Source organism: Osmerus eperlanus, chromosome 2 (genome assembly GCF_963692335.1).
Source record: "Osmerus eperlanus chromosome 2, fOsmEpe2.1, whole genome shotgun sequence".
Classification (NCBI taxonomy): Eukaryota; Metazoa; Chordata; class Actinopteri; order Osmeriformes; family Osmeridae; genus Osmerus; species Osmerus eperlanus.
The window spans coordinates 21,284,347-21,309,353 of NC_085019.1; the positions used below are offsets into that span (position 1 = coordinate 21,284,347).

At 44.5% G+C, this 25,007-nt stretch overlaps 3 protein-coding genes across 8 annotated transcripts in view; 1 reads left to right on the plus strand and 2 right to left on the minus strand.

The window, feature by feature from the left end:
* The window catches only part of LOC134014802 (nascent polypeptide-associated complex subunit alpha, muscle-specific form-like), a 43,795-nt gene extending 26,618 nt beyond the window's left edge, over positions 1-17,177 (plus strand). The window contains exon 9 of one of the 2 annotated variants that reach the window (XM_062454026.1): positions 17,136-17,177. In XM_062454026.1, coding sequence (XP_062310010.1) covers positions 17,136-17,160 — 25 coding nt within the window. In that variant the 3' untranslated portion in view covers positions 17,161-17,177. Of the gene's footprint in view, positions 1-441; positions 481-17,135 lie in introns of those variants that run through there. The other variant, XM_062454025.1, reaches the window with a different exon arrangement.
* Positions 1-25,007, minus strand: part of LOC134014944 (CD9 antigen-like) — a 57,415-nt gene that overhangs the window by 20,947 nt on the left and 11,461 nt on the right. Inside the window, exon 10 of one of the 2 annotated variants that reach the window (XM_062454161.1) lies at positions 1,717-1,778. The exons of the other annotated variant lie outside the window; for it this stretch is intronic. The gene's annotated coding sequence lies outside the window, so the exon portion shown is untranslated. Of the gene's footprint in view, positions 1-1,716; positions 1,779-25,007 lie in introns of those variants that run through there. 2 annotated transcript variants of the gene reach the window in all.
* On the minus strand, positions 2,386-23,948 carry LOC134014928 (CD9 antigen-like). 4 transcript variants are annotated; one of them, XR_009929045.1, is made up of 10 exons: positions 23,816-23,947; positions 23,358-23,494; positions 22,242-22,344; positions 21,842-21,939; positions 20,596-20,670; positions 20,179-20,283; positions 19,855-19,944; positions 19,047-19,130; positions 18,426-18,674; positions 2,386-2,472 (listed from the first exon to the last, which is right to left on the minus strand). XR_009929045.1 is itself a non-coding variant. In XM_062454115.1 (10 exons), the coding sequence occupies exons 2-10, from the start codon at positions 23,421-23,423 to the stop codon at positions 2,565-2,567; spliced, it is 828 nt and encodes a 275-aa protein (XP_062310099.1). In that variant the 5' UTR covers positions 23,424-23,494; positions 23,816-23,948; the 3' UTR covers positions 2,502-2,564. The 4 variants fall into 4 exon arrangements, 3 of the variants coding, with proteins under 3 accessions (XP_062310099.1, XP_062310120.1, XP_062310108.1); XM_062454115.1 differs by lacking the exon at positions 2,386-2,472 and adding an exon at positions 2,502-2,744 and having other exon boundaries at positions 18,648-18,674; positions 23,816-23,948; XM_062454136.1 differs by lacking the exons at positions 2,386-2,472; positions 18,426-18,674 and adding an exon at positions 17,235-18,077.

A 25,007-nucleotide genomic window follows, 5' to 3' on the forward strand; every position in this document is an offset into this window, starting at 1 on the left:
TACTTGAGACGGGCGGCACCTTCCAGCGACATAACGTACTTGTCTGTGTTTTTTTTTTCAATCGAATTTGGATGGGTAGTTAACAACACGTTCTTTTGTGGTGTGATGAACTTAAAACTCGTTTTCAATTCCACTTTACAGGATCTTTAACCCTCGTGCTGCCTTCGGGTCACATGACCCAAAGGTTCATAACGAACCATCGTTGTGTTTACCCAATTTTACCCAATACAAAAACAAATTTAAATAATTTTCTTTTAACCATCGCAATGTGGGGGGTCTGAGACAGCCTAGCTGTTAAAATAAAATGCTTCACTTTGTCTTTGTATGCGGTAAATTTGTCGCAATACGACGGTGGGTCACAATGACTGATGGGTCAGAATGACCCGAAGATAACACAAGGGTTAATGTGGTAATGCTGCCGTGTGTAATTTTGTTTTCTAGGACCAAAGCTGCATCGTTGAGCTGAATAAACAGTAAATTCACAATGTGTTCATGTGTTTTTAATGACATATTCAGTCAAGAAATGAAGCAAGTCGGGGCTAAGGAAAAAGTGAATATTTTTAATGACTTTTTTAGACTCAGTAGTACAATGCATACAGTAGAAATACCTACAACAGTGCAAAAACAAGCTTTAGAACACGATATTCTACTCGACACTTGAACTTCCTTTGGTCGTTTCAGAGTAGAACCTCTGTCTCATCAGCAGTGAACAGTCTCAGGCCAACAAACACGGCCAGAGGGGAAATGATAATGGAGGTCAACAGTGGTGTAGTGTTAAAATTAGAGGTGGGTAAAATATGAACTTTATTATTTATTTATTATTACGTTTCATTAGGCCTATTTGAAGGTTGGCTTGTACCTGCAAAATCGTATTTGAAAGCACGTTATTAATAGTAGGCTAGCGTTTGTCCTTGTCTTACCAATGCGATGTTGTGTGAACCAAAACAATGTTTAAAAACGTGAATTGATCTTACTTATTTATTACTTATAACTTACTTATTTCGGGAGGTGCGTAAACGGCATTTACGTGTGTTTTGCCTCCACCACATCCCTGGAGGTCAACAACTAAAGCCCCCTACCTGGTGTGACACTGCTTCTGTTCTGAGGGCCACACTTGGGGCTCCAGAGGCCCTTAACATGAAGTGTTTATTTAGTCAAACGCTCAGTTACGAGGCCGCTGGCCCAGCACTTGGCCGTGGTCATTATGGGAATGAGTGAAAGAGATTCTCTGGAACAGAAGCCCTTGGGTTTGGTTTGGGTTCTGTAATGTGAGACTAGGCGTGCGTATGGAAGAGCATACATATCAATATTGAGGACTTATGATGTTTAAAATGTAAGTAAGCTAGTATTAGCTTGACTTGAATTGACTGCTATTCAAGTAGAGGGTACACAGGTGCTTTTGTTGAACATCCAAAACAAGGTAAAAGCAGACTCATGGCCATCTGTAACAGTTCATTTGTAACAAAGAAATATACCAAAATATATTATACACTGCAGTACCTGTTTGGATCTTTTTGGACCTTTTTTATGTGCATGCTTCCTGAATTCCTGAAAGAGCGTCTGCTAAATTAATAAATGAATAGCAACATCAAAATCTGCATTACATTAATAACTGGGTCCATTGAACAAGTAGTCCAGAAATAGAAAAAAAGAAAAGTCAAAATTACTTTATACCATGCTCATTAATGGGTACCAATCATTATAATATTGGAGGCCATATTCTGCTTTGTCCTTTTAATCTCCTTCACAAGGATAGAACTGCATACCAGCACTATGACCTAGGAAAGGAGACGGACGGGGCGAAGGAAGGAAGGATGTTAGGATGTTAGTGGTTAAAGCTCCATTTCATGTCAGAGTCTTCATGCAGGGTGGAATCAGAGGTCACAAAATGGATGCCACTAAAAACAGTGGCGGTTCTACACGGGGGCCTACAGGGGCCCCTGTAAAAATGTCCCTGCCCCCCCCTGAGCTGACTCAACAATAAATAAATAAAAATTATTTTACGTTGTTTTTCTTCTTCTAGTAGTCATCATGAAACAAGGAAGGGACATTGCAGCCTTTTTTGCCCCAGTAAATAAAAAAAGTGAGAGAAACATATCAAAGTATTGAGAGAGCTGGGAGCTGGAAGAGGGAGAGCCAGAGCCGTTTGTATGATTTTAATGTAAAGCAAAAGTAAAGTATTTTATGTTTAAATATAATTTGTTTTAAGTTTTTTAATGTGACCCTCTGATTAAACACTGGCCCCACCGTGGCCCCCCCAGTAACATTTGTCTAGAACCGCCACTGACTATAAACGACCAGAGACGGCGTGAGGGTAGCAGATGCAGATACAGATACACAACGCAGCCGAGACAATTCCACCAAACCCAGGATACATTTCTATAAAGTTAGTATTTCCCTTTGGGGACAATAAAGTTTAAAGTCTAGTAAGCACTGAAAGATCACCACGTTATTCTCACAGTTTCACCTCCAGTCCTTTAATTCAGACTGGAGTAAAAGACAAGCAGGAAGACGGGTATATAAAGCAGACATACTGGAGAGAGAGAGTGTGAGTGAGTGCCTGCTTAGCAGCACACCGAGACATCAGCAGACGTGGCCAGTGTCAGAGGGGGGAAGACCACAGGGTCTTCGTATGGGTGTGGGTCAGGGTGGGGGGTGGAGGGGAGGTTGGTGGAGGTAGACAGGATCATGTAGGAGGGAGAGGAGGGAGCGGGGGTTCGGGAGCACTTGATTTCCTTGCAGAGGTGGGAGCTGTCTAAATGGGACATGCCTATACCAGGAGTACTGTGTTTGTGTGGTTGGATTCTTACCAGCAGAGCAGCTGTACCCAGGAACAGGCCCAAAACCAACGGAGCCTTGCCCTTAAACAGGTCGACGATGGCGGTGGGACAGGCCTGGGGGAGGAGGGTGGAGGGAGGAAGGCGGGGAGGGAGAGGGGGGAGGGAAAATGTTAGGTTTCTTGGTTCAGAAGTTGAAAACTATTTTTTTCACCCCCTAGCAGATACAACAGCATGTCCAGGCAGCCCGTTCAAATGATGGCACAGTCCACACTTGATTTCAAATTGCGGATGAGAACAGGGTCGGGGACGACAGGAGAACATCTCACTGTCCCAAGTGTCTCCGTCCAGAGCGAACTCGACTTAAGTGCAACAACTGCCACTACGAATGAGTCATTCGAATTGGAGACCTAACATTCAGTGTCGTTTTCTACGGTGCATTACATTCATACTCACAGGCATAGTGAAGAATTCGGTGAAGCTGTGTTTGGGGCACGTCTTTTTGACCAGAACGTCCAGGGCTCCCACCAATCCACAGCACTGGAACTACGACGTGATGGAGCGGGACAGACAGACAGCATGTGTTACTGAGTTTTCCAACTCTTGAATATGCCAAAACTGCACATATTTCTATTGTATTCTAGATGCCAATCACACTGTACAGGTGATAATGTATACAGGAAGAATATTATTCAAATTTTTCTGTGAAGAGTAGGTTTGGAAGTGAAAGACAGTATTTTCGTATGTGTGTGACGCAATGTTTGTTTACCCAGTTATGCATCAGGGTCAGAGTGACCGTCATGCTAGGGTCACCCCCCGTATTCAAATACTTTGCATACACCGTCGCGTAGAACATGGCCATCTGCTCCCCCACCTGGTACAGAGAAGTATCGTTACACACATAGCAACACTCTTTACACACATAGCAACACTCTTCAGAAGGTAGACCAAGCCAATGATGTGGAACTGGTCATCAATACAAAAGTATGTCTTGATTCCATCCTATGAAAGACCTGAACAAACGAAAGCTTTGGTTGCGAGTTGCGTCAATATTAAGCTCCATTGCTGCAATAGTCAACAAAGGAATGCGTTCTGCAAGTGTTGGGCTGTTTGCTCAACATGACCTCACTGTCTCCTACCCTCCTCCCCCCACTCCCTCCCACTCACCTCATCACTCCTTGTGAAGGCGAGTACTCCTGCTGCAATCACTGACATCCATAGCATGGACAGAAAGACGGCAAACTGGGAAAGAGGGATAGAGAGAACTTCAGTATTGTGACAGAGAGCCATGGACACACACTCACGGGTCACCAGACCACTCCAATGTTTCACATGAACATACATGTCTACATTTTCTGTGTGGTGAAGAGGTCTGTCATTAACCACTGATCAATTGAAAAATAATTCAAGATTACAACTAATGATTACTTTTATACTGTTTTGAATGTTCTGAATATAATAAACAATGTTCGATCTATACCTCATGAGAACATGACCCGTGGTCATGTCCAAAAGAGAAATATGCCTATCTATTGTGAGGGTTTCTAGGAGCCCTCTAAATAATAAACAAAAGCTATTTAGCACCATGAATGCAGCATCTTCTGTCCGTGCTTGCGAAAGGGAGTTAGATTAACTAACTAAAGTTCGGGAGGAAGATAGCGCACCAAGACTCCTCCTATACTCCAATCAAGCAAATCGCAAAAGCACGGAAGAATGCGACCAAACTCCCGGTATCAATTACGAGGCTTGTATAAAGTGTCTTCCGTTGCTCTGATCCTTGTGCTAGCATGTTTTTGTCACCCTCCCTCCCCTTTTCCTCTGCTTCTCCCTGTCTATCCAGGCTCCCCGGGGGATCCGGTTGAGCCGCTGCTCGGCCGTGACCCTTAAGGACTCTCCGCCACACCCCGAGTCCATACCCAGTAACTATTCATGAACCATCCACATCACCTCCCCGGTAACTATACATGCACCATCCACATCACTTCCACCATCTCTGCATCCCCTAATCACACTCTCATCCTCCCAGGAACCCAGGCCCGGCTCTGCTACCGGCCTCCATCAGCACCAGGCTCGGCCCTGCTACCAGCCTCCACCAACCGCCTCAGGCTCGGCTCTGCTACCAGCCTACACCAACCACTCAAGGCTCGGCTCTGCTACCAGCCTCAGGCTCGGCTCTGCTACCAGCCTGCGACCCCCTGCATTAGGCTTGGCTCTGCTACCAGCCTCAGGCTTGGCTCTGCTACCAGCCTGTACCACAATGCATTAGGCTTGGCTTTGCTACCAGCCCAGCTTCAATAAAAGCTATCTATTCAATCGATGGTGTGATTACTGGACTCGTGAACACTATGTTGACCCCCCTGACGTTTCTAGTGAGAGTAAAACGTCTCATATTGTGATACTATTTAACTGCCATTCATTCCTGTATTCTTTGTCCAGTCCTCTGAGATGCTCAACTTCAGTGTATCAGACACCTGCACCTTACAGATCTGTAAGACCTCCATGTTTACAGTAACAAGTAGACAAGTAGCTAGTAGGTGAAAAGAAAGAAAACTACGCCCGCAGAACTCATGTTTTTTCTGGGGCAAAGCGTCGGCGTGTGCAAATGATCGTGTGAAGCAGCTGCGTGGCTGCTTGTCTGCTCTGATCTCACCACTGTCAGGGCGCCGCTGCTCTCGCTGCAGGCGCCGCAGACTCCGAACACGGCCACCACCAGCATCACTGCACCCAGGACGATCAGCACAATCACAGCTGGGAGGGAGGGAGAGGGATGGAGGGAGGGAGAGATGCAGAGGGGGGGAGCGAGAGAGGTAGCGAGAGGGGGGGAGGGAGCGAGAGAGAGTGAGAGGTAGAGAGAGAGGGGGGAGGGAGGGCAGAGAGAGAGAGAGAGAGAGAGAGAGAGAGAGAGAGAGAGAGAGAGAGAGAGAGAGAGAGGAAAAACAAAGCAGGTAGTTTAACAGTCAAAATATATTTAAAGGTCGCAATGAAAGTCGCTACATTAAGTTCAACTTCCTCTTTGCTGCACTCCAGTCACTCACCGATGGCAAACTGCTGTGTGTTGAAGTCAACGTCGAAGAGGCCTTGTGTGTCGGCGCCAAACCGCAGCCACAGACCCAGGCCCAGAATGGCAGCGCCAATCAGCTGCACCGCGGGGAAATATAACCACTCAGATTCAAGTCTGTGCGTGAGACATGGGTGTGTAAACCTCGCCTCGTTTATTTTCCCAGGTTAACCCTTTCACAGTCCACAAATCAATGACAATTAACAACGCCAGTGGGATAGGGAACCTAAGCTTATCAATCTATTATTATTATTATTATTATTATATGTCAGTTTACAATGTGTTTGATAATGCGTGAGCGTGCTCAAGCCATTAGGGATGAGAGACTTTGGATTTTGCAGGTGTCTAGGGTCAAAGAGAGAGAGAGGGAAGTTAGAGATGTTGCCACAAAGCAAAAGCTGACATTGGAGATCGGTAAGTATGGGGCTTGTGGACAACTTTAGATGAAATAGATGAGCAACTAGAGAGTTTAGGTGAGAGATCCAAACTGTTAGCTGCATCAGCACAGTTGAGATTTAGATGGGTGGTACTAGGGATGAAAAATGAGATTGGCGTCTTCAATTTAAGTAAGGACAGGAGAATATTTCCTTTAGAGACTCTCACTAGGAATCTTAGGAGTGTAGTTCAGTTGATGAGGATGGGACTAAAGTCTGGTACAGAGCCACAGTTATAGGGGAAAAGGAGGTTAATGGTAAGACCCTTTTCCATGTAAGATATGATAGGGAAAAGAGACTGTGGTGGTTTGATTTATGGTCGGATTTTCAGGAGGGGTATGTGGAGTTGTGTCAGGTATGTGTCAGTGCTTCAGACATGATAGACAGGAAAATTAAGCACATGTTCATAGATAGTGATGACGGGTTGGAGTGCCGGTATCCAGGTAGAGCAGTTGGCTGTAGCACAGGTAGAGCAGTGGGCTGTAGCACAGGTAGGGTAGTGGGCTGTAGCACAGGTAGAGCAGTGGGCTGTAGCACAGGTAGAGCAGTGGGCTGTAGCACAGGTAGGGTAGTGGGCTGTAGCACAGGTAGAGCAGTGGGCTGTAGCACAGGTAGAGCAGTGGGCTGTAGCACACGTAGAGTAGTGGGCTGTAGCACAGGTAAGGCAGTGGGCTGTAGCGCAGGTAGAGTAGTGGGCTGTAGCACAGGCAGGGTAGTGGGGCTGTAGCACAGGTAAGGCAGTGGGCTGTAGCACAGGTAGGGTAGTGGGCTGCAGCACACATAGTGAGCTGTAGCACAGGTAGTTTACTTGTTATAGAGTACAAGGGTGAGGACAAAGAGGAGGGGGTTTACGAATGTCCTCTTTTAGACGATTATTTAAATCATGCTCATGAGACATACTCAAGGGTATTTGCAGAACAATGACAACCGTTCTGTTCTAATTTAAGGTATGAAGAGAAAATGAAACAGCAGCAGCACATCCAGTTTGCAGTGAGGTTGTATAGTAAAAGGAAGTTTTCATCAATATGTTTATAGATGACAAGCATTTTTTTTTTCTCTCTTTTTCAGATAAACGTGCCTTCAATTAGCTACACATTTTCCAGGAGCTTGCTCGACCGCCTTTTTGCGAGGGTTCAGGGAATAATTTTCCAGTATGCTTGCATGTTAGATTGGAAATAAATACAGCACAGAAATAAATGTGGTGTTTGGAAATATACAGTGAGGAAAATAAGTATTTGAACACCCTGCTATTTTGCAAGTTCTCCCACTTAGAAATCATGGAGGGGTCTGAAATTGTCATCGTAGGTGCATGTCCACTGTGAGAGACACAATCTAAAAAAAAATCCAGAAATCACAATGTATGATTTTTATGAAACTATTTATTTGTATGATACAGATGCAAATAAGTATTTGAATACCTGAGAAAGTCAATGTTAATATTTGGTACAGTAGCCTTTGTTTGCAATTACAGAGGTCAAACGTTTCCTGTAGTTTTTTACCAGGTTTGGACACACTGCAGGAGGGATTTTGGCCCACTCCTCCACACAGATCTTCTCTAGATCAGTCAGGTTTCCGGCCTGTCGCTGAGAAACACGGAGTTTGAGCTCCCTCCAAAGATTCTCTATTGAGTTTAGGTCTGGAGACTGGCTAGGCCACGCCAGAACCTTGATATGCTTCTTACGGAGCCACTCCTTGGTTATCCTGGCTGTGTGCTTCGGGTCATTGTCATGTTGGAAGACCCAGCCTCGACCCATCTTTAACCCTTGTGTTATCTTCGGGTCATTCTGACCCATCAGTCATTGTGACCCACCTTCGTATTGCGACAGATTTACCGCATACAAAGACAAAGTGAAGCATATTCTTTTAACCGTTGGGCTGTCTCAGACCCCCCACATTGCAAAGGTTAAAAGAAAATTATTTTAATTTGTTTTTGTATTGGGTAAAATCGGGTAAACACAACGATGGTTCGTTATGAACCTTTGGGTCATGTGACCCGAAGGCAGCACGAGGGTTAATGCTCTAACTGAGGGAAGGAGGTTGTTCCCCAAAATCTCGCAATACATGGCCCCGGTCATCCTCTCCTTAATACAGTGCAGTCGCCCTGTCCCATGTGCAGAAAAACACCCCCAAAGCATGATGCTACCACCCCCATGTTTCACAGTAGGGATGGTGTTCTTAGGATGGTACTCATCATTCTTCTTCCTCCAAACACGTTTAGTGGAATTATGACCCCAAAGTTCTATTTTGGTCTCATCTGACCACATGACTTTCTCCCATGACTCCTCTGGATCATCCAAATGGTCATTGGCAAACTTAAGACGTGCCTGGACATGTGCTGGTTTAAGCAGGGGAACCTTCCGTGCCATGCATGATTTCAAACCATGACGTCTCAGTGTATTACCAACAGTAACCTTGGAAACTGTGGTCCCAGCTCTTTTCAGGTCATTGACCAGCTCCTCCCGTGTAGTTCTGGGCTGATTTCTCACCTTCCTTAGGATCATTGAAACCCCACGAGGTGAGATCTTGCATGGAGCCCCAGTCCAAGGGAGATTGACAGTCATGTTTAGCTTCTTCCATTTTCTAATGATTGCTCCAACAGTGGACCTTTTCTCACCAAGCTGCTTGGCAATTTCCCCGTAGCCCTTTCCAGCCTTGTGGAGGTGTACAATTTTGTCTCTAGTGTCTTTGGACAGCTCTTTGGTCTTGGCCATGTTAGTAGTTGGATTCTTACTGATTGTATGGGGTGGACAGGTGGCTTTATGCAGCTAAAGACCTCAAACAGGTGCATCTAATTTAGGATAATAAATGTAGTGGAGGTGGACATTTTAAAGGCAGACTAACAGGTCTTTGAGGGTCAGAATTCTAGCTGATAGACAGGTGTTCAAATACTTATTTGCAGCTGTATCATACAAATAAATAGTGAAAAAATCATACATTGTGATTTCTGGATTTTTTTTTAGATTATGTCTCTCACAGTGGACATGCACCTACGATGACAATTTCAGACCCCTCCATGATTTCTAAGTGGAAGAACTTGCAAAATAGCAGGGTGTTCAAATACTTATTTTCCTCACTGTATATGTGGTGGCAGGAAATAAAAGTCCCAAAAAATAAATAAATGTGGCATTAGGAAATAAAATAAAAGTCCTGTGAAATAAATAAATGTTGTCTTTCAAAAAATGTCATTTTGAAATAAGTAAATGTATTTATTTATGTAGGTAAATTGATTCAGCTATATAATTATATGAGGCTATATTTATTAACAGGAGTCAGGTGGCTGAGCGGTGAGGGAATCGGGCTAGTAATCTGAAGGTTGCCAGTTCGATTCCCGGTCTTGCCAACTGACGTTGTGTCCTTGGGCAAGGCACTTCACCCTACTTGCCTCGGGGGAATGTCCCTGTACTCACTGTAAGTCGCTCTGGATAAGAGCGTCTGCTAAATGACTAAATGTAAACATATTTTTTATTATTTCAGGGTTTATTTCATGGCCATATTCATTTATGTATTTATCTATTTATTTACCTATCTATTTATTTATTAAATTTTGACTGACACGGCATTCCATATTGTAGTGTCTTGTATGTGTTGATTTGTTCAAGTTCATGTTCATTGTGATGTATGTGGGCCTGTGTGCTGGTGTCCTTGCTCTCTGTCAGCAGCGGAAGCTCATGTGGGGGTTGCTAGGCACTACGGGGGGGGGGGGGGGGGGGCTGGCAGAGGAGCCGGGGGGCGGGGACACCTGAATAAGTAAATGTGTTTTCTGGTTGATGAGCCTCTTCGTGCTCACGGTTTAGTAGCAGTGATTTACGTGCATTGTTGTGAAGTAATAAAGTGCTCGTTCAAGAAAAACCTCTCTTCGTAGTGACTGAGATCGCTACAATATTTTAAAGTTGACATTGCTATTTACATACACATTTGCATAAAAAAACTTGGTATACTACGCTACGTCTCACAGGTGAAAATTGTTTTTCGTTGACAAATGACTACAAAGCGTGTGCGCAGTTTGACAATGAGAAACAAAATTACTGTAGCCTACTTACGGCGAACACGATGTTGAAGATGATGAGAATAACCTTGCACAGCTGTCCGCACAGATCCAGAGCCATGATGTCAATTTAACCCTAGATTTACTCAGAAAAACAGACGGGTAGACGGACTCTTCGCACAAGGCTTCAGCCTGCAATACGGAACAACATTACAATGTTAAGGCTGTTACTTTACGGTTCATTTAAAGGCATTTCATTTAATGCTTTGTTGACTGGTATGAAACTACAAAGACGGTCATAGATGCTGAAGCGCGATTACAGTCGGTTTTGGCATCACATGAAGTAAATCAAATCAAATTTATTTGTATAGCCCTTTTTACACGCAAGCATGTCACAGAGGGCTTCACATATGCCCATAGAACTGCCCCATCAACCAACCTAAACCCTCAAGGAAGACAAGGAAAAACTCCCCAAAAAACTCTCAACAGGAGAAAAAATTGAAGAAACCTTGGGAGGAGCAATTCAGAGAGGGATCCCCTCCTCCAGAGACGGTTGGTGAGAGAGAGGAGCAGAACACAGGCTAAACATAGTCATACAGTGTTGATGGGTTTTTAAAACACCAAAATCCATTATTCAACTTTATAGATGTAGGACAGGACCGGGAGACTCGCGGTAGCGAATATAGTAGCCTATATTGTAAAGCACCAGTCAACATAGACATTTGAAAAATCGAATTAACATTTTGATAGACTTCACTGTGTCGATCCTAATACTTATTTACCCAGTCGATTACTGAGAAGCAAATTAATGCTATACAAACAGCCTACACCCTAAATGTGTAGTTATCTATGACATAGCTTACCGGGCAATGGTCCGCGTTGAAATGCAACACGTTGAACTCCAAACTACCACTGGGATAACAATTTCCAGAATTTCACACTCCGACAGGACAATTATTTGATATAAAAAGCCCAACCCTTTAGATCGACCGGAGCAGTTGATTGGTTCATGGTGTTGAGTGATGGGGAACAACTTCAATGGGAGCAGACGGTCACACCTGCGAAATTAACGGAGTTTGTGCAGAGAACCGATTTTACAGAAACGAAACTTAGGATATTCAAAATGATTTCCATGAAAGCACATTGGACACACAACATCTGAGTTGACATCTGGGGACATTGTATTACCAGGTAATGGAGGAATAGAAGGTTCACAAACAGGCTCCACACAGTTACTCACAGAACGTTATTTAGGGTGACCAGATTTGAGTTTGTGAAAAAGAGGACAAGGGTGGTGGTGGGAGGGGGGTTGGGAGGTGGTAGTGGTAGTGTATTGCATGCTGCACCATGACCATATGTGAATGCATACAAACGTCACAAATGAAATGACACAAATGACATAGGCTATAAGATCATAAAAAAAAAGAATAGGCTATATGATCATTTATTTATTGAACCTTTACAAAATTGCAAAGTGCAAATGTAAAATAAATCTTTTTTTGTGGCATTTAGTCCAGTGCTTCTGTGGCTTTCAGTGGTTTCACAGCATGTCTATGCGACAGAGCTTACAGAAGGCATGATATTGATCTTTGCTGCTCTTAGTGGTAAAGTGGAGTTCTGAACTAGAGTCTGGAGTTTGGCATTTGAAAGCCTACTACAATTGGCACTTAAGCCCACGCAAGTGGTAAATTGCAACGGTGGGCATGAAAAATGAGGACAAAGGGGCGAAAATGAGGACACGCAACAGCGGTCACGACAAAGGGCTGGAAAACCGGACTGCCCCGACGACATCCGGACATCTGGTCACCCTATTTGCAGGAAGATTGAGGCATCTGAGAGATCAGAGAGGTAAGTGCCATATTATTGCACTATCAGGGCCAGAGTAAGCTTAATGAACTGCTGGTTATGGAAATATCAATTAAATGAGCAGATCAGTCGATGGTATTCAGGGTGTAGGTAGTCAGTGTGTAGGTAGCTATTGAGGGTAGTCAGAGTGTAGGTAGTCAGGGTGAAGGTAGGTGTGGAGGGTATCAGGGTGTAGCTATGGAGGGTAGTTACGGTGGTGCAGGATAGGTGAGGACAGAACAATGGCTCTAACTCTGACATCTGGTGAAAAGCTGAGTGACCTCAGTCATGCATTTGTCTGTATCTACAGATTTCCTTTCAAGACAGCTGGGTAAGGAGAAACCTTGGAGGAACGGAAAACATAATATTTTTGTTAAAACATGTTTGTTGGGTATGATAATTTTAAATGTGTCTAGTCTACAGTTGGCTCTGGTGGGTATTCCAGAAAACAGGTTTGGTGAAAACCCTGAGTTTGTTAACCCAGATATGAGACAAACTAGGATGGTAAACATTTCTAGGTTTGACAATTTCAAGATGGAGGAGAAACTTTTCGTATGTGTCTGCACACCCAGTTCTGTTCAGAACAAAGTTACTAATGTGACGAGCCTGAATTTAAAGATTACATTAAACTAATAATGCATGGTGCATGGTTGCCGATGTCGTCATTGTTCCTAGTGTGTTTTTATAGCCTACTTTTAAATGTAGTCGTCACATTACGTGACTGTTCTGTGCCACTGCTAGCTCGCTAGCCCAGCCTACAAACGACTGGTTGAGTGACCGGTGGCGTAACATGTATTCTACTGTAATCTTGCACTAGTTAAATCTTGCACTTACATAAATGTTGTGTAAAATTGGTATTTTGATCGATATTGTGAGTACATTAACCCAAATCTGCACGCTTGGCCATGACTACAACAGTGACCTTAGAGAACTACAACTCTGTATTAACTTGTCTAACACGCCCCCGAGCGTGGTGTACTGTGGGAAGGCAAGCGATGCAGAGCGTTAAAAAACGCTGCAGTGTGAACGCACTGTTAGTCGAGCGTGCCACTTATCAGCCAATCAAAAAAAAAGAAAGGGTCTCTACAATAGCCAATCGGAAAATAGCACCACTGTATCTGGGTAAGATCTAATGCAACAACCAATGGAAAAAAAGCATATCCTGTAATTTTTCGTGATTCTGCTACAACGTCTTCTGAAAGTTTTGTTCACCTACAAAGCAAACCACTGGAGCTCGAGCATCACTTTGAGCACAGTCATGATCTCCTGTTTTACTGTTACAACATATTCACAACTTGTTTGACACAAACAATGACAACTTGACTGCTGTTAGAAAGCGTTTAGGGAGTCAGGTGGCTGAGCGGTGAGGGAATCGGGCTAGTAATCCGAAGGTTGCCAGTTCGATTCCCGGTCATGCAAACTGACATTGTGTCCTTGGGCAAGGCACTTCACCCTACTTGCCTCGGGGGAATGTCCCTGTACTTACTGTAAGTCGCTCTGGATAAGAGCGACTGCTAAATGACTAAATGTAAACGTTTACCAGATAATTAGCATCAGTTTTTCATGAGTGTCTTAACCAACAGTTTTACAGCCTGTTCACTGACAACACCTGCTCAGAACAAGTAGTTCATAGATGTAGCCGGTGTGTATCGGTGAAACTCACTCCTCAGGTATGTAACAGGCCACCCGCATCAACGGATTGACAGCTTTTAGTTGGCAGTGGTGGCGCTGAGGATGTTAGAGGGGGCAAGTTCGAACCCAGTGCGGGACGAGCATAGGCCCGATACCTCTGACGGAGCTTGCAATACTTCGTCTGTTATATATAATTGGCCTAGTCTTATTTTCGTTATCACACGATGACTGACATATTGTCACATTATAAACATCTCTTTCCAAATAGGCGTAATAATTTTATTAGCACTAAATACATTTAAGTGTCTTGAATAGTCGATGTTATAGGTCACTTTTAAAATAATGTCATATTTTAAATCATATATTAATCATTGCTGCCTTTCAATGATGTCAGGTAAAAATCAATTAATTAATTAATTAATTTTGACCCCCTGACGACGGGGACGGGGACGACGGGGACGGGGGGGGGGGGGGGAATGTCACTCTTGCCTGTCTTCAAAACTTGAGAGCCCTGCAAAATGTACTAATGAGAAGGCTAACACTAGCATGGTAGTAGCATTGCTACGAGTATTATGCTAACTTATCCTCGAAGCTAACTAAAGCTAGGGGACTGTCGTGGAAGTTTTTGAGAGAATCAATCGTTAAGCTGAAGTCGGGTGTACAGAGTTAATGTTTATTTGACGTATGACGTATACATAATAACGTTACCAACATAACATCATCGACACAAACATAAGACAATAACACAAAGACAATTCCATACAGCTCCATCTAGCATTCTAGAATGGAACTGGAGAGTCCAGCAGACACCAGCACTACCCAGCTGATGGCCCTGAACCCCCCAGAACATCCAACAGACCACACAGCTCAGCTATACCAAATCTCTTCTGTTATTGGTTAACTCCTTAGAACAATACAGTTGAATCCACATTGTCTTCAGACCAACTGCTTCTTCCCCCCTAGGTTATAAGAACTCTTCAAGTCACCCAGACTTCACATCTCCTAGACTTCACATCTCCTAGTTAGGTGTCATAAAACTGCAGATGGCATCTCTGCCAAATGGAGTTGAATCAACATTCATTGTATCAAGCTTCTTAGCCAACTGTAAACTTCTTTTAAAACACATTCATTGTACATAAGCCCAGGGTGCGAATTGCGGGGGGGTTTGGGGGGATCTGACCCCCAAAATAGGTAAAAACAACAGGTCGGGGAGGTCGATACACGCCCTGGAAAATAAGTTTACCCCCCCCCCCCCCCCCCCCCGATTGTCATTGTATAATTTGCACTCTGTATAAGCCCAAAATGTCTTTCACAGGACCATCATACATTTTTTGAACTCACGCATCTAAAGGTACATATTAGTTAATTCCCGGGCAATAGAAAACATACATTACGCACTTACTTACTTTCAAAGTGTGTTACACAACGGCCTTCTGTAAGATCGCCTATACTCCTGCATTGCTTGGTATCATTGTTCCCATATCAAGTGTGGCAAATATTCCAGTGTGGTTTATACTCAGATTTACAAACACAAAGCTCCCATTCTGGTGGGGTGCGGTTTATCAAAAATGCGGCTTATTTTCCGAAAAATACGGTATGTTAATCGTTTTGTGGGAATGTAGGCCTATTCACCTGTGTGTTTAACTGTTCTATCGAGTGACAGTACTTTGTGCCCCAGCACTCAACACACTGGCTGCAGGATCAGTGGTGGGCTGCTCAGTTGGACGGCCATCCTGATGAAGACGCAGCTATTTAAAGCACTGGTAGGTGGCCATGAGGGTCCCACTGACTTAAGCAGAGTTGGAAGACTAGAGCAGCAGGATACTCGATATCGATATTGGCCTATTAGCCTGCGTGTAAATTAGCTACCCCAACGTTCTTGAGGCTAAAAATACATTTTAAATTGGCTTTCCCAAATAACTTCATGTGGTCCAGTTCCTCAAGTCCTCGGTCTGCTGCGCCTCTCGTGGGTTGACCTTTACCCTCCCTGGACAAGGGGCTACAGCCGAGCTACAAGTCAAGGGTAGGACCGTTTATTCACAGTGTAGCGTATCAATATTGATCCGTAGAAGGGTCAGAAATGCAGTTTGCGCATTTCACCTGTCGGGTGTGTCAGCTTGGTGTGCTCTCCGTCAGTGAACATGTTGTCATGTTCCCCTGCAGTGAGAGGGGAATGGCTCCCTCTGCTGCCTCTTGCCTGGCAGTGCGGCTACAGTCTAAACAGGCAGCATGGCGGAGAGGTGTTGGTGTCTGCTAGCTACACCGCCTGTGGTGTCCTAATAAAGGATGTCCAGCACACCCTGGCCCTTCGGATCAGAGAGGAAGTGGTGACCCTGGTCTGTCCTGCTGGTCTCTCAGATGAGGCACCTGCCATCCCGGTTCGCCAACACCCAACCATGGGGCCGTCCAACCCGTCCTCAGAGACATTGGTAGCGAAAGCCCAATCTTTCTACACCCACACCTCCAGCACTCCTCCCCGACCTGCCAGGTGGCAACCGCCTGATCCTCTAGCCGGTCCGCCCCCCTCCTTTCCCCCCTCTGATCCTCCCCAAATCCTAACTGGAACCTCTCCCCTCTCCATCCCAACCCCTTGTCCCTCTATTTCACCCCCCTCCTCCTCCCAACTACCTTAATTCCCCTCTCTCCAAATCAGCTACAAGTAACACCCCCCAGCAGGACCTGAACCCTGCGACACCCACCCCTGCTCCCTCACCTGACCCCCTGCCTCCCCCCTACCCCTACCCCTACATCTACCACCCCTACTACCATGACGGTAATCCTTACAGGACTTTTTTTTTTAAATATCATATCGGCCCCAAGTGCGTCGGCCCACCGGGCATTTGCCCGGTATGCCAGATTACCAGTCCAGGCCTGGTTGCAACCGATACTGGAATTGATCGCCATTTATTGATAAGCTTATACTGAATGGAGGAAACCATGTGACCACCTGACTTGTATGGTTATTGCTCCGACTGTTTCATTCTGAGGCCTCTCTGAAACCTGGATTTCAAGAAGCTTCTATATGTAACAGATGGTAAAGGATCTCAAAGTTTGAATAACAGGTATGAAACTTGACAATGGCCCAGTAATCTCCCTCCGGTTCTGAAATGGCACCCCCTGGTGGATGTAGTGAAGAATAGTTGACCCCTGACCTATACAGTAGATGCCAATGTAACTTTAAATGTGATTGAGATTATTTTACTTAAAGATATGTGAAGGACGTAGAAGGACCGTTACACAAACTGTCAGGGTACAGTAAGCTTAGAACCACCTCAGATAAATGCAGTCAAATGTGGAATATATTCAAAAACCTTCCACGGGTACCCCACACTACTGAACATGTTTACTGTCCATCTCTTGAGGCTTAATGTGGTAATGCTGCCGTGTGTAATTTTGTTTTCTAGGACCAAAGCTGCATCGTTGAGCTGAATAAACAGTATATTGATGATGTGTTAATGTGTTTTTACTGAAATATTCAGTCAAGAAATGAAGCAAGTCGGGCCTAAGGAAAAAGAAAAAAGTCAATATTTATTTTAACAAAGTATGCATCAGACTCAGTAGAACAATGCATACAATAGAAATACCTACAACAGTGCATTTCAGAGTAGGACCTCTTTCTCATCAGCAGTGAACAGTCTCAGGCCAACAAACACGGCCAGAGGGGAAATGATAATGGAGGTCAACAACTAAAGCCCCCTACCTGGTGTGACACTGCTTCTGTTCTGAGGGCCACACTTGGGGCTCCAGAGGCCCTTAACATGAAGTGTTTATTTAGTCAAACTCTCAGTTACGAGGCCGCTGGCCCAGCGCTTGCCCGTGGTCATTATGGGAATGAGGGAAAGAGATTGTCAGGAACAGAGGCCCTTGGGTTTGGTTTGGGTTCTGTAATGTGAGACTAGGCGTGCGTATGGAAGAGCATACATATCAATATTGAGGACTTATGATGTTTAAAATGTAAGTAAGCTAGTATTAGCTTGACTTGAATTGACTGCTATTCAAGTGGAGGGTACACAGGTGCTTTTGTTGAACATCCAAAACAAGGTAAAAGCAGACTCATGGCCATCTATAACAGTTCACTTGTAACAAAGAAATATACCAAAATATATTATACACTGCAGTACCTGTTTGGATCCCTTTTTATATGCATGCTTCCTGTATAGCAGCATCACAATCTGCATTACATTAGTAACTGGGTCCAATGAACAGTAGTCCAGAAATACTACATTGTCAAAATTACTTTATACCATGCTCATTATTGGTACCAATAATTATAGTATTGAGACCATATTCTGCTTTGTCGTTTTAATATCCTTCACAAGGATAGAACTGCATGCCAGCACTATGACCTAGGAAAGGAGCCGGTACGAAGGAAGGATGTTAGGAACAGGGTTTAGGAGTGGGAGGAGACCAGGAAGTGGTTAATGCCCCATTTCATGTCAGGGTCTTCATGCAGGGTGGAAACAGAGGTCACAAAAATGGACGCCACTATAAACACGACCAGAGACGGCGTGAGGGTAGCAGGTGCAGATACAGAACGCAGCCGAGACAATTCCACCAAGCCCAGGATACCTTTGTATCAAGTTAGTATTCCCCCTTGGGGACAATAAAGTCTAAAGTCTAGTAAGCACTGAAAGATCACCACCACGTTATTCCCACAGTTTCACCTCCAGTCCTTTAATTCAGACTGGAGAAAGAGACAAGCAGGAAGACAGGTATATAAAGCAGACATACTGGAGAGAGAGAGTGTGAGTGCCTGCTTAGCAGCACACCTAGACATCAGCAGACGTGGCCAGTGTCAGAGGGGGGAAGACCACAGGGTCTTCGTATGGGTGGGGAGTGGAGGGGAGGTTGGTGGAGGTAGACAGGATCATGTAGGAGGGAGAGGGGGTTCGGGAGCGCTTGATTTCCTTGCGGAGTTGGGAGCTGCACCCCAGAGCCAGGAGCTGAGACGGAGGAGGGTTTAGAGGGACAGCAAACGAGAGCCAAAGGATTGGGTGCATTAGATATGAACCCCATGTGGTCAGGAGGGATTTAACACCAGAGGAGAAGTGGGGGAAGAAAGGAGGAGACACATGGTTAAGTTCTCTGTCTAACTTCACACATCACATCCTCTACCATTACACAACACTCACTGTCCTCCTCTGCAAAAGGAGGAAGAGGGAACTAGCATGGGTCTGATGTGCCGTGTAGAGTAGTGTATAGTGTAGTGTGTATGTACAACACACCTCACAAAAAGGTTGTGTGTGTGTGTCTAAGTGGGACATGCCTATATCAGGAGTACTGTGTGTGGTTGGGGGAGGGGTGGGGATTCTTACCAGCAGAGCAGCTGTACCCAGGAACAGGCCCAAAACCAACGGAGCCTTGTCCTTAAACAGGTCTACGATGGCTGGGGGACAGGCCTGGGGGAGGGAATATGTTAGGTTTCTCGGTTCAGAAGCTGAAAACTATTTTTTCACCCCCTAGCAGATACAACAGCATGTCCAGAAAGCCCGTTCAAATGATGAAACAGTCCACACTAGAGCCAGACCGATTTATCGGTGGGCCGATATTATCGGCCGATATGAGACATTTTCCAAACAATCTGTATCGCCATTTATAATGGCCGATAAATGAATATATAAAAATAAAACAACAAAAAAATACAAAATAACGGACGAAACACCCTTCAACCATGTCATAAGTGTTGGCGTTGCATAGTTTGTCCACCATAGGGCACTCTACAACGTCCCTGTTGGCAACAGTTGTGTTTAGAACACCACAAACCCTACAACCAGATGATCCAGCCAGAGTCGGGCAGTGTTCGGGAAAACTGTTTGTTTTGTTACGCGTTTCTGGATTATTTTTTGTTTGTTTGTTTTTAAATTATATATCAGCCGATATATTGGAATATCAGATTTTTTTAGCACCAAATATTTGTATCGATATCGGCCTTAAAAATCCTTTATCAGTCCACACTTGATTTCAAATCGCGGATGAGTACCAGGAGAACATCTCACTGTCCCAAGTGTTTCCTTCCAGAGCGAACTCGGCTTAAGTGCAACAACTGCCACTATGAATGAGTCATTCGAATTGGAGACCTAACATTCAATTACGTTTTCTATGGTGCATTACATTCATACTCACAGGCATCGTGAAGAATCCGGTGAAGCTGTGTTCGGGGCACGTCTTTTTGACCAGAACGTCCAGGGCTCCCACCAATCCACAGCACTGGAACTACGACGTGATGGAGCGGGACAGACAGACAGCATGTGTTACTGAGTTTTCCAACTCTTGAATATGCCAAAACTGCATATATTTCTATTGTATTCTAGATGCCAATCACACTGTACAGGTGATAATGTATACAGGAAGAATATTATTGGAAAATTATTCGAATTGTGCTGTGAAGAGTAGGTTTGGAAGTGAAAGACAGTATTTTCGTATGTGTGTGACGGGATGTTTGTTTACCCAGTTCTGCATGACGGTCAGAGTGACCATCATGCTAGGGTCACCCCCCGTATTCAAATACTTTGCATACACCGTTGTGTAGAACATGGCCATCTGCTCCCCCACCTGGTACAGAGAAGTATCGTTACACACATAGCAACACTCTTTACACACATAGCAACTCTCTTCAGAAGGTAGACCAAGCCAATAATGTAGAACTGGTCATCAATACAAAAGTATGTCTCGATTCCATCCCATGAAAGACCTGAACAAACGAAAGCTTTGGTTGCGAGTTGCGTCAACATTGAGCTCCAGTGCTGCAATAGTCAACAAAGGAATGTGTTCTGCATCCGTGTTGGGCTGTTTGCTCAACATGACCTCAGTCTCCTAACCTCCTCCATCCTACCCTCCCTCTCCTCTTCTCTTTCTCCCACTCACCTCATCACTCCTTATGAAGGCGATCACTCCTGCTCCGATCACTAACCCACATACAATGGACAGAAAGACGGCAAACTGGGAAAGGGGCATAGAGAGAACTTCAGTATTGTGACAGAGAGCCATGGACACACTCTCACGGGTCACCAGATCACTCCAATGTTTCACATGAACATACATTTCTACATTTCCTGTGTGATGAAGAGGTCTGTCATTAACCACTGATCAATTTATTACTTTTATACTGTTTTGAATGTTCTGAATATAATAAACAATGTTTGACCTACACCCTGCAATATTAGCTCATGAGAACATGACCCTTGGTCATGTCCAAAAGAGAAATATGCCTATCTATGAATTATGTTGGTTGTGAGATGCGACTAGGAAATGTCTGTGACACTAGATTGTAGGTCAGAGGTCACAATGTTACCAAAGTGTATAATGCCATGCAACTTTGAACAAGGAAAATAGGAGGAACGTCAAGGCCATTTCTAGGAGCCCTATCTAAATATTAAACAAAAGCTATGAAGCACCATGAATGTGGCATCTTCTGTCCATGCTTGCGAAGACTATGTTAACCCCCCTGACGTTTCTAGTGAGAGTAAACCTTTTACAAAAACCTTGGAGTGAGATTTAGTATTTTGGGGGGCCAACCACAATTTTTCTGCAAAGCACCCCCCCCCCCCCCCCCGAGGTGAGCTTCCCCCCCCAGCAGAGTTTTCAGGGCTGTTAGCGCGTCTATGTTGCCTCGTCCGTTACTGTCCATTCTTTCCTCACTCGTGAACAAGACCCCGAGATACTTGAACTTCTCCGCTTGGGTCAAGATCTCCTCCCCGACCCGGAGATTGAACTCCACCCTTTTCCGGTCGATAACCATGGCCTCAGATTTGGAGGTGCTGATTCCCATCCCAGCCGTTTCGCATTCGGTTGCGAACCTCTCCAGTGAGAGCTGAAGGTCACGACCCGATGAAGCCATCAGGACCACATCATCCGCAAAAAGCAGCGACCCGATCCCCCGGACCCCCTCAACGCCCTGGCTGCGCCTAGAAATTCTGTCCATATAAGCTAATAATAATAAGCTATAATATCGGATTTTTAAAACACAAAATATTCGTATCAGTATCGGCCTTAAAAATCCTTTATCGGTCGGGCTCTAGTAGCTAATAGGTGAAAAGAAAGAAAACTACGTATGCAAACGATCATGTGATGTCGCGGCGTGGCTGCAGCTGCTTGTCTGCTCTGATCTCACCCCTGTCAGGGCGCCTCTGCTCTCGTTGCAGGCGCCGTAGTCTCCAAACACGGCCACCACCAGTATCACTGCACCCAGGACGATCAGCACCATCACACCTGAGAGGGAGTGAGAGAGAGAGAGAGAGAGAGAGAGAGAGAGAGAGAGAGAGAGAGAGAGAGAGAGAGAGAGAGAGAGAGAGAGAGAGAGAGAGAGAGAGAGAGAGAGAGAGAGAGAGAGAGAGAGAGAGAGAGAGAGAGAGGGAGAGGAAGATATGGGGAGAAAGAGAGAGAGGGAGAGAGAGATAGGAAAAACAAACCAGGTAGTTTCACAGTCAAAATATATTTAAACTTCGAGTTCAACTTCCTCTTTGCTGCATTTGATGTACCCTTCTGATAAGACTGGAGTCCCAGTAACTCACCAATGACAAACTGCTGTGTGTTGAAGTTGACGTCGAAGAGGCCTTGCGTGTTGGCGCCAAACCGCAGCCACAGACCAAGGCCCAGCATGGCAGCGCCAAGCAGCTGCAACGCAGGGAAATAAAACCACTCAGATTCAAGTCTGTGCATGAGTCGTGTGTAAACCTCGCCTTGTTTATTTTCCCAGGTTAACCCTTTCACAGTTCACAAGTCAACGACAATTAACAACGCCAGTGGGATAGGGAACCTAAGCTTATGAATCTATTATTATTATTATTATATGTCAGTTTACAATGTGTTTGATAATGTGTGTGTTAAGATCTATAATCTGTTGCTCAATGCTGGCCACTGGCTTTATACATGCACAGTTGACCCTGGCTTCAGATGTTGTGTGAAGCGTTAGGAATGCCATTTTACATAGAGGCTTGAGAAAGACAACAGCGTTTATAATGAGACATGCTGACTTCCTAGTGAGCAAAACTTCTTTTAAAGTCTTTAGCAACAACCGGGGAGATGCAGTGTTAGGTGTTGAGTCAAGATGTCAATACTATACATTTGCAGAACACGTTTTACATTTGCGGAACACGTTTTACATTTGTGGATTGTCCTATACGCATTTGCAATACTTTTGGCCCCGTTTTGAGCCCATAGGAATACAGGTATTAATTAATTAATGGTATTGGTGGCGAAACCTGACAATGTTGAATAGGACGTCCTTTTCAGAATACAAAATGGCAGCAGAGAAGAATCAAATATCCCACAGAAACATTGTGAACCCTCTCTCTGTGTGTGTGTTTGTATTCTGGCAACCTCTGGGCCATGGAGCCCGAAGCATCAGGAATGAAACCTAAGGAGAAACGAAACTGTTCCCACATTGCCCCAACTGTAACCCAAAAAGATTCTGTAAACCAATAAAATACTTTGCAGTCTTCCATCGCATATTATAGTTGACACTTTAGCTTAGAAAAACTGTCTAATAATACTGAAGAAAAATTTGGTATACTACGTCTCACACATGAAAATTGTTGTTCGTGGACAATTTACAACCTCCACTTTCCCCTTTGACAAACATGTGCGCATTTTGACAATTAGAAACAAAATTAGTGTAGCCTACTTACGGCGAACACGATGTTGAAGATGATGAGAATAACCTTGCACAGCTGTCCGCACAGATCCAGAGCCATGATGTCAATTTAATCCAAGATTTACTCAGAAAAACAGACGGGTAGACGGACTCTTCGCACAAGCTTCCAGCCTGCGATACGGAACAACAAATATCACAATGTTAAGGCTGTTACATTACGGTTCATATAAAGGCATTTCATTTCATGCTTTGTTGACTGGTATGAAACTACACAGACGATAGATGCTGAAGCGTCGGTTTTGGCATCATTCGAAGTAGGCTATATTGTAAAGCACCAGTCAACATTTGAAAAATCAAATAAACATTTTGATATACTTCACTGTGTCGATCCTTATACTTATATACACAGTTGATTACAAATGAGAACCAAAATTAACGCTATACAAATAGCCTATGCCCTAAATGTGTATATAAGGCTATGACATAGCCTACCGTCTATGCTCCGCGTTGAAATGCAACACGTTGAACTCCAAACTACGACTGGGATAACAATTTCCCAAAACAGAATTTCACACTCTTACAGTAAAATTATTTTGTATAAAAAGCCCAACCCTTTAGATCGACCGGAGCAGTTGATTGGTTCATAGTGTTGAGTGATGGGGAACAACGTCAATGGGAGCAGACGGTCACACCTGCGAAAGTAACGGAGTTTGAAGAGCAGAGAACCACTGATTTTACAGAAACGAAACTTATGATATTCAAAATGATTTCCATAAAAGCACATTGGACACAAAATCTGAGTTTTGGAAACGTTTATTCAAGACAAAAACACGGAATTACCCCTGTAATTAGACCTGATAGCCTATAGTTAACTATTGTTAACATGAAGATTATATTAGAATATAATAAAAGGATAATTTCCCCCTGGTAGCAGGGATGCATTTATAGTGATAATATTATAATCTAAGAACACATACAACCGAATGCAATAACATAATCATCTGTCTACAACATCTAATGTTGTTTATTGGGTTACACGTGGTAGCCTACCCTGGCTCTATACGGCACACTGAGATGTGCACAAGAAGCCGTGCCATGAGATACATTTATCCACCCGACGGCCATCCTGATGAAGACGCAGCTATTTAAAGCACTGGTAAAAGGTAGGTGGCCGTGAGGGTCCCACTGACTTAAGCAGAGTTGGAAGGCTAGATCTGCAGGATACTCCGTCCGATATTGCCTATTCACGAGTTCAGTAACACACCAGTGATTGAATAAGGATATGCTTTTATTGAAACTGGGCTGGTAGCAGAGCCAAGCCTGATGCAGTTTGGTAGAGGCTGGTAGCAGAGCCGAGCCTGGTGCGGTTGGTAGAGGCTGGTAGCAGAGCCAAGCCTGGTGCAGTTTGGTAGAGGCTGGTAGCAGAGCCAAGCCTGGTGCAGTTTGGTAGAGGCTGGTAGCAGAGCCAAGCCTGATGCAGTTTGGTAGAGGCTGGTAGCAGAGCCGAGCCTGATGCAGTTTGGTAGAGGCTGGTAGCAGAGCCGAGCCTGATGCAGTTTGGTAGAGGCTGGTAGCAGAGCCGAGCCTGATGCAGCTTGGTAGAGGCTGGTAGCAGAGCCAAGCCTGGTGCAGTTTGGTAGAGGCTGGTAGCAGAGCCGAGCCTGGAGCGGTTGGTGAAGGCTGG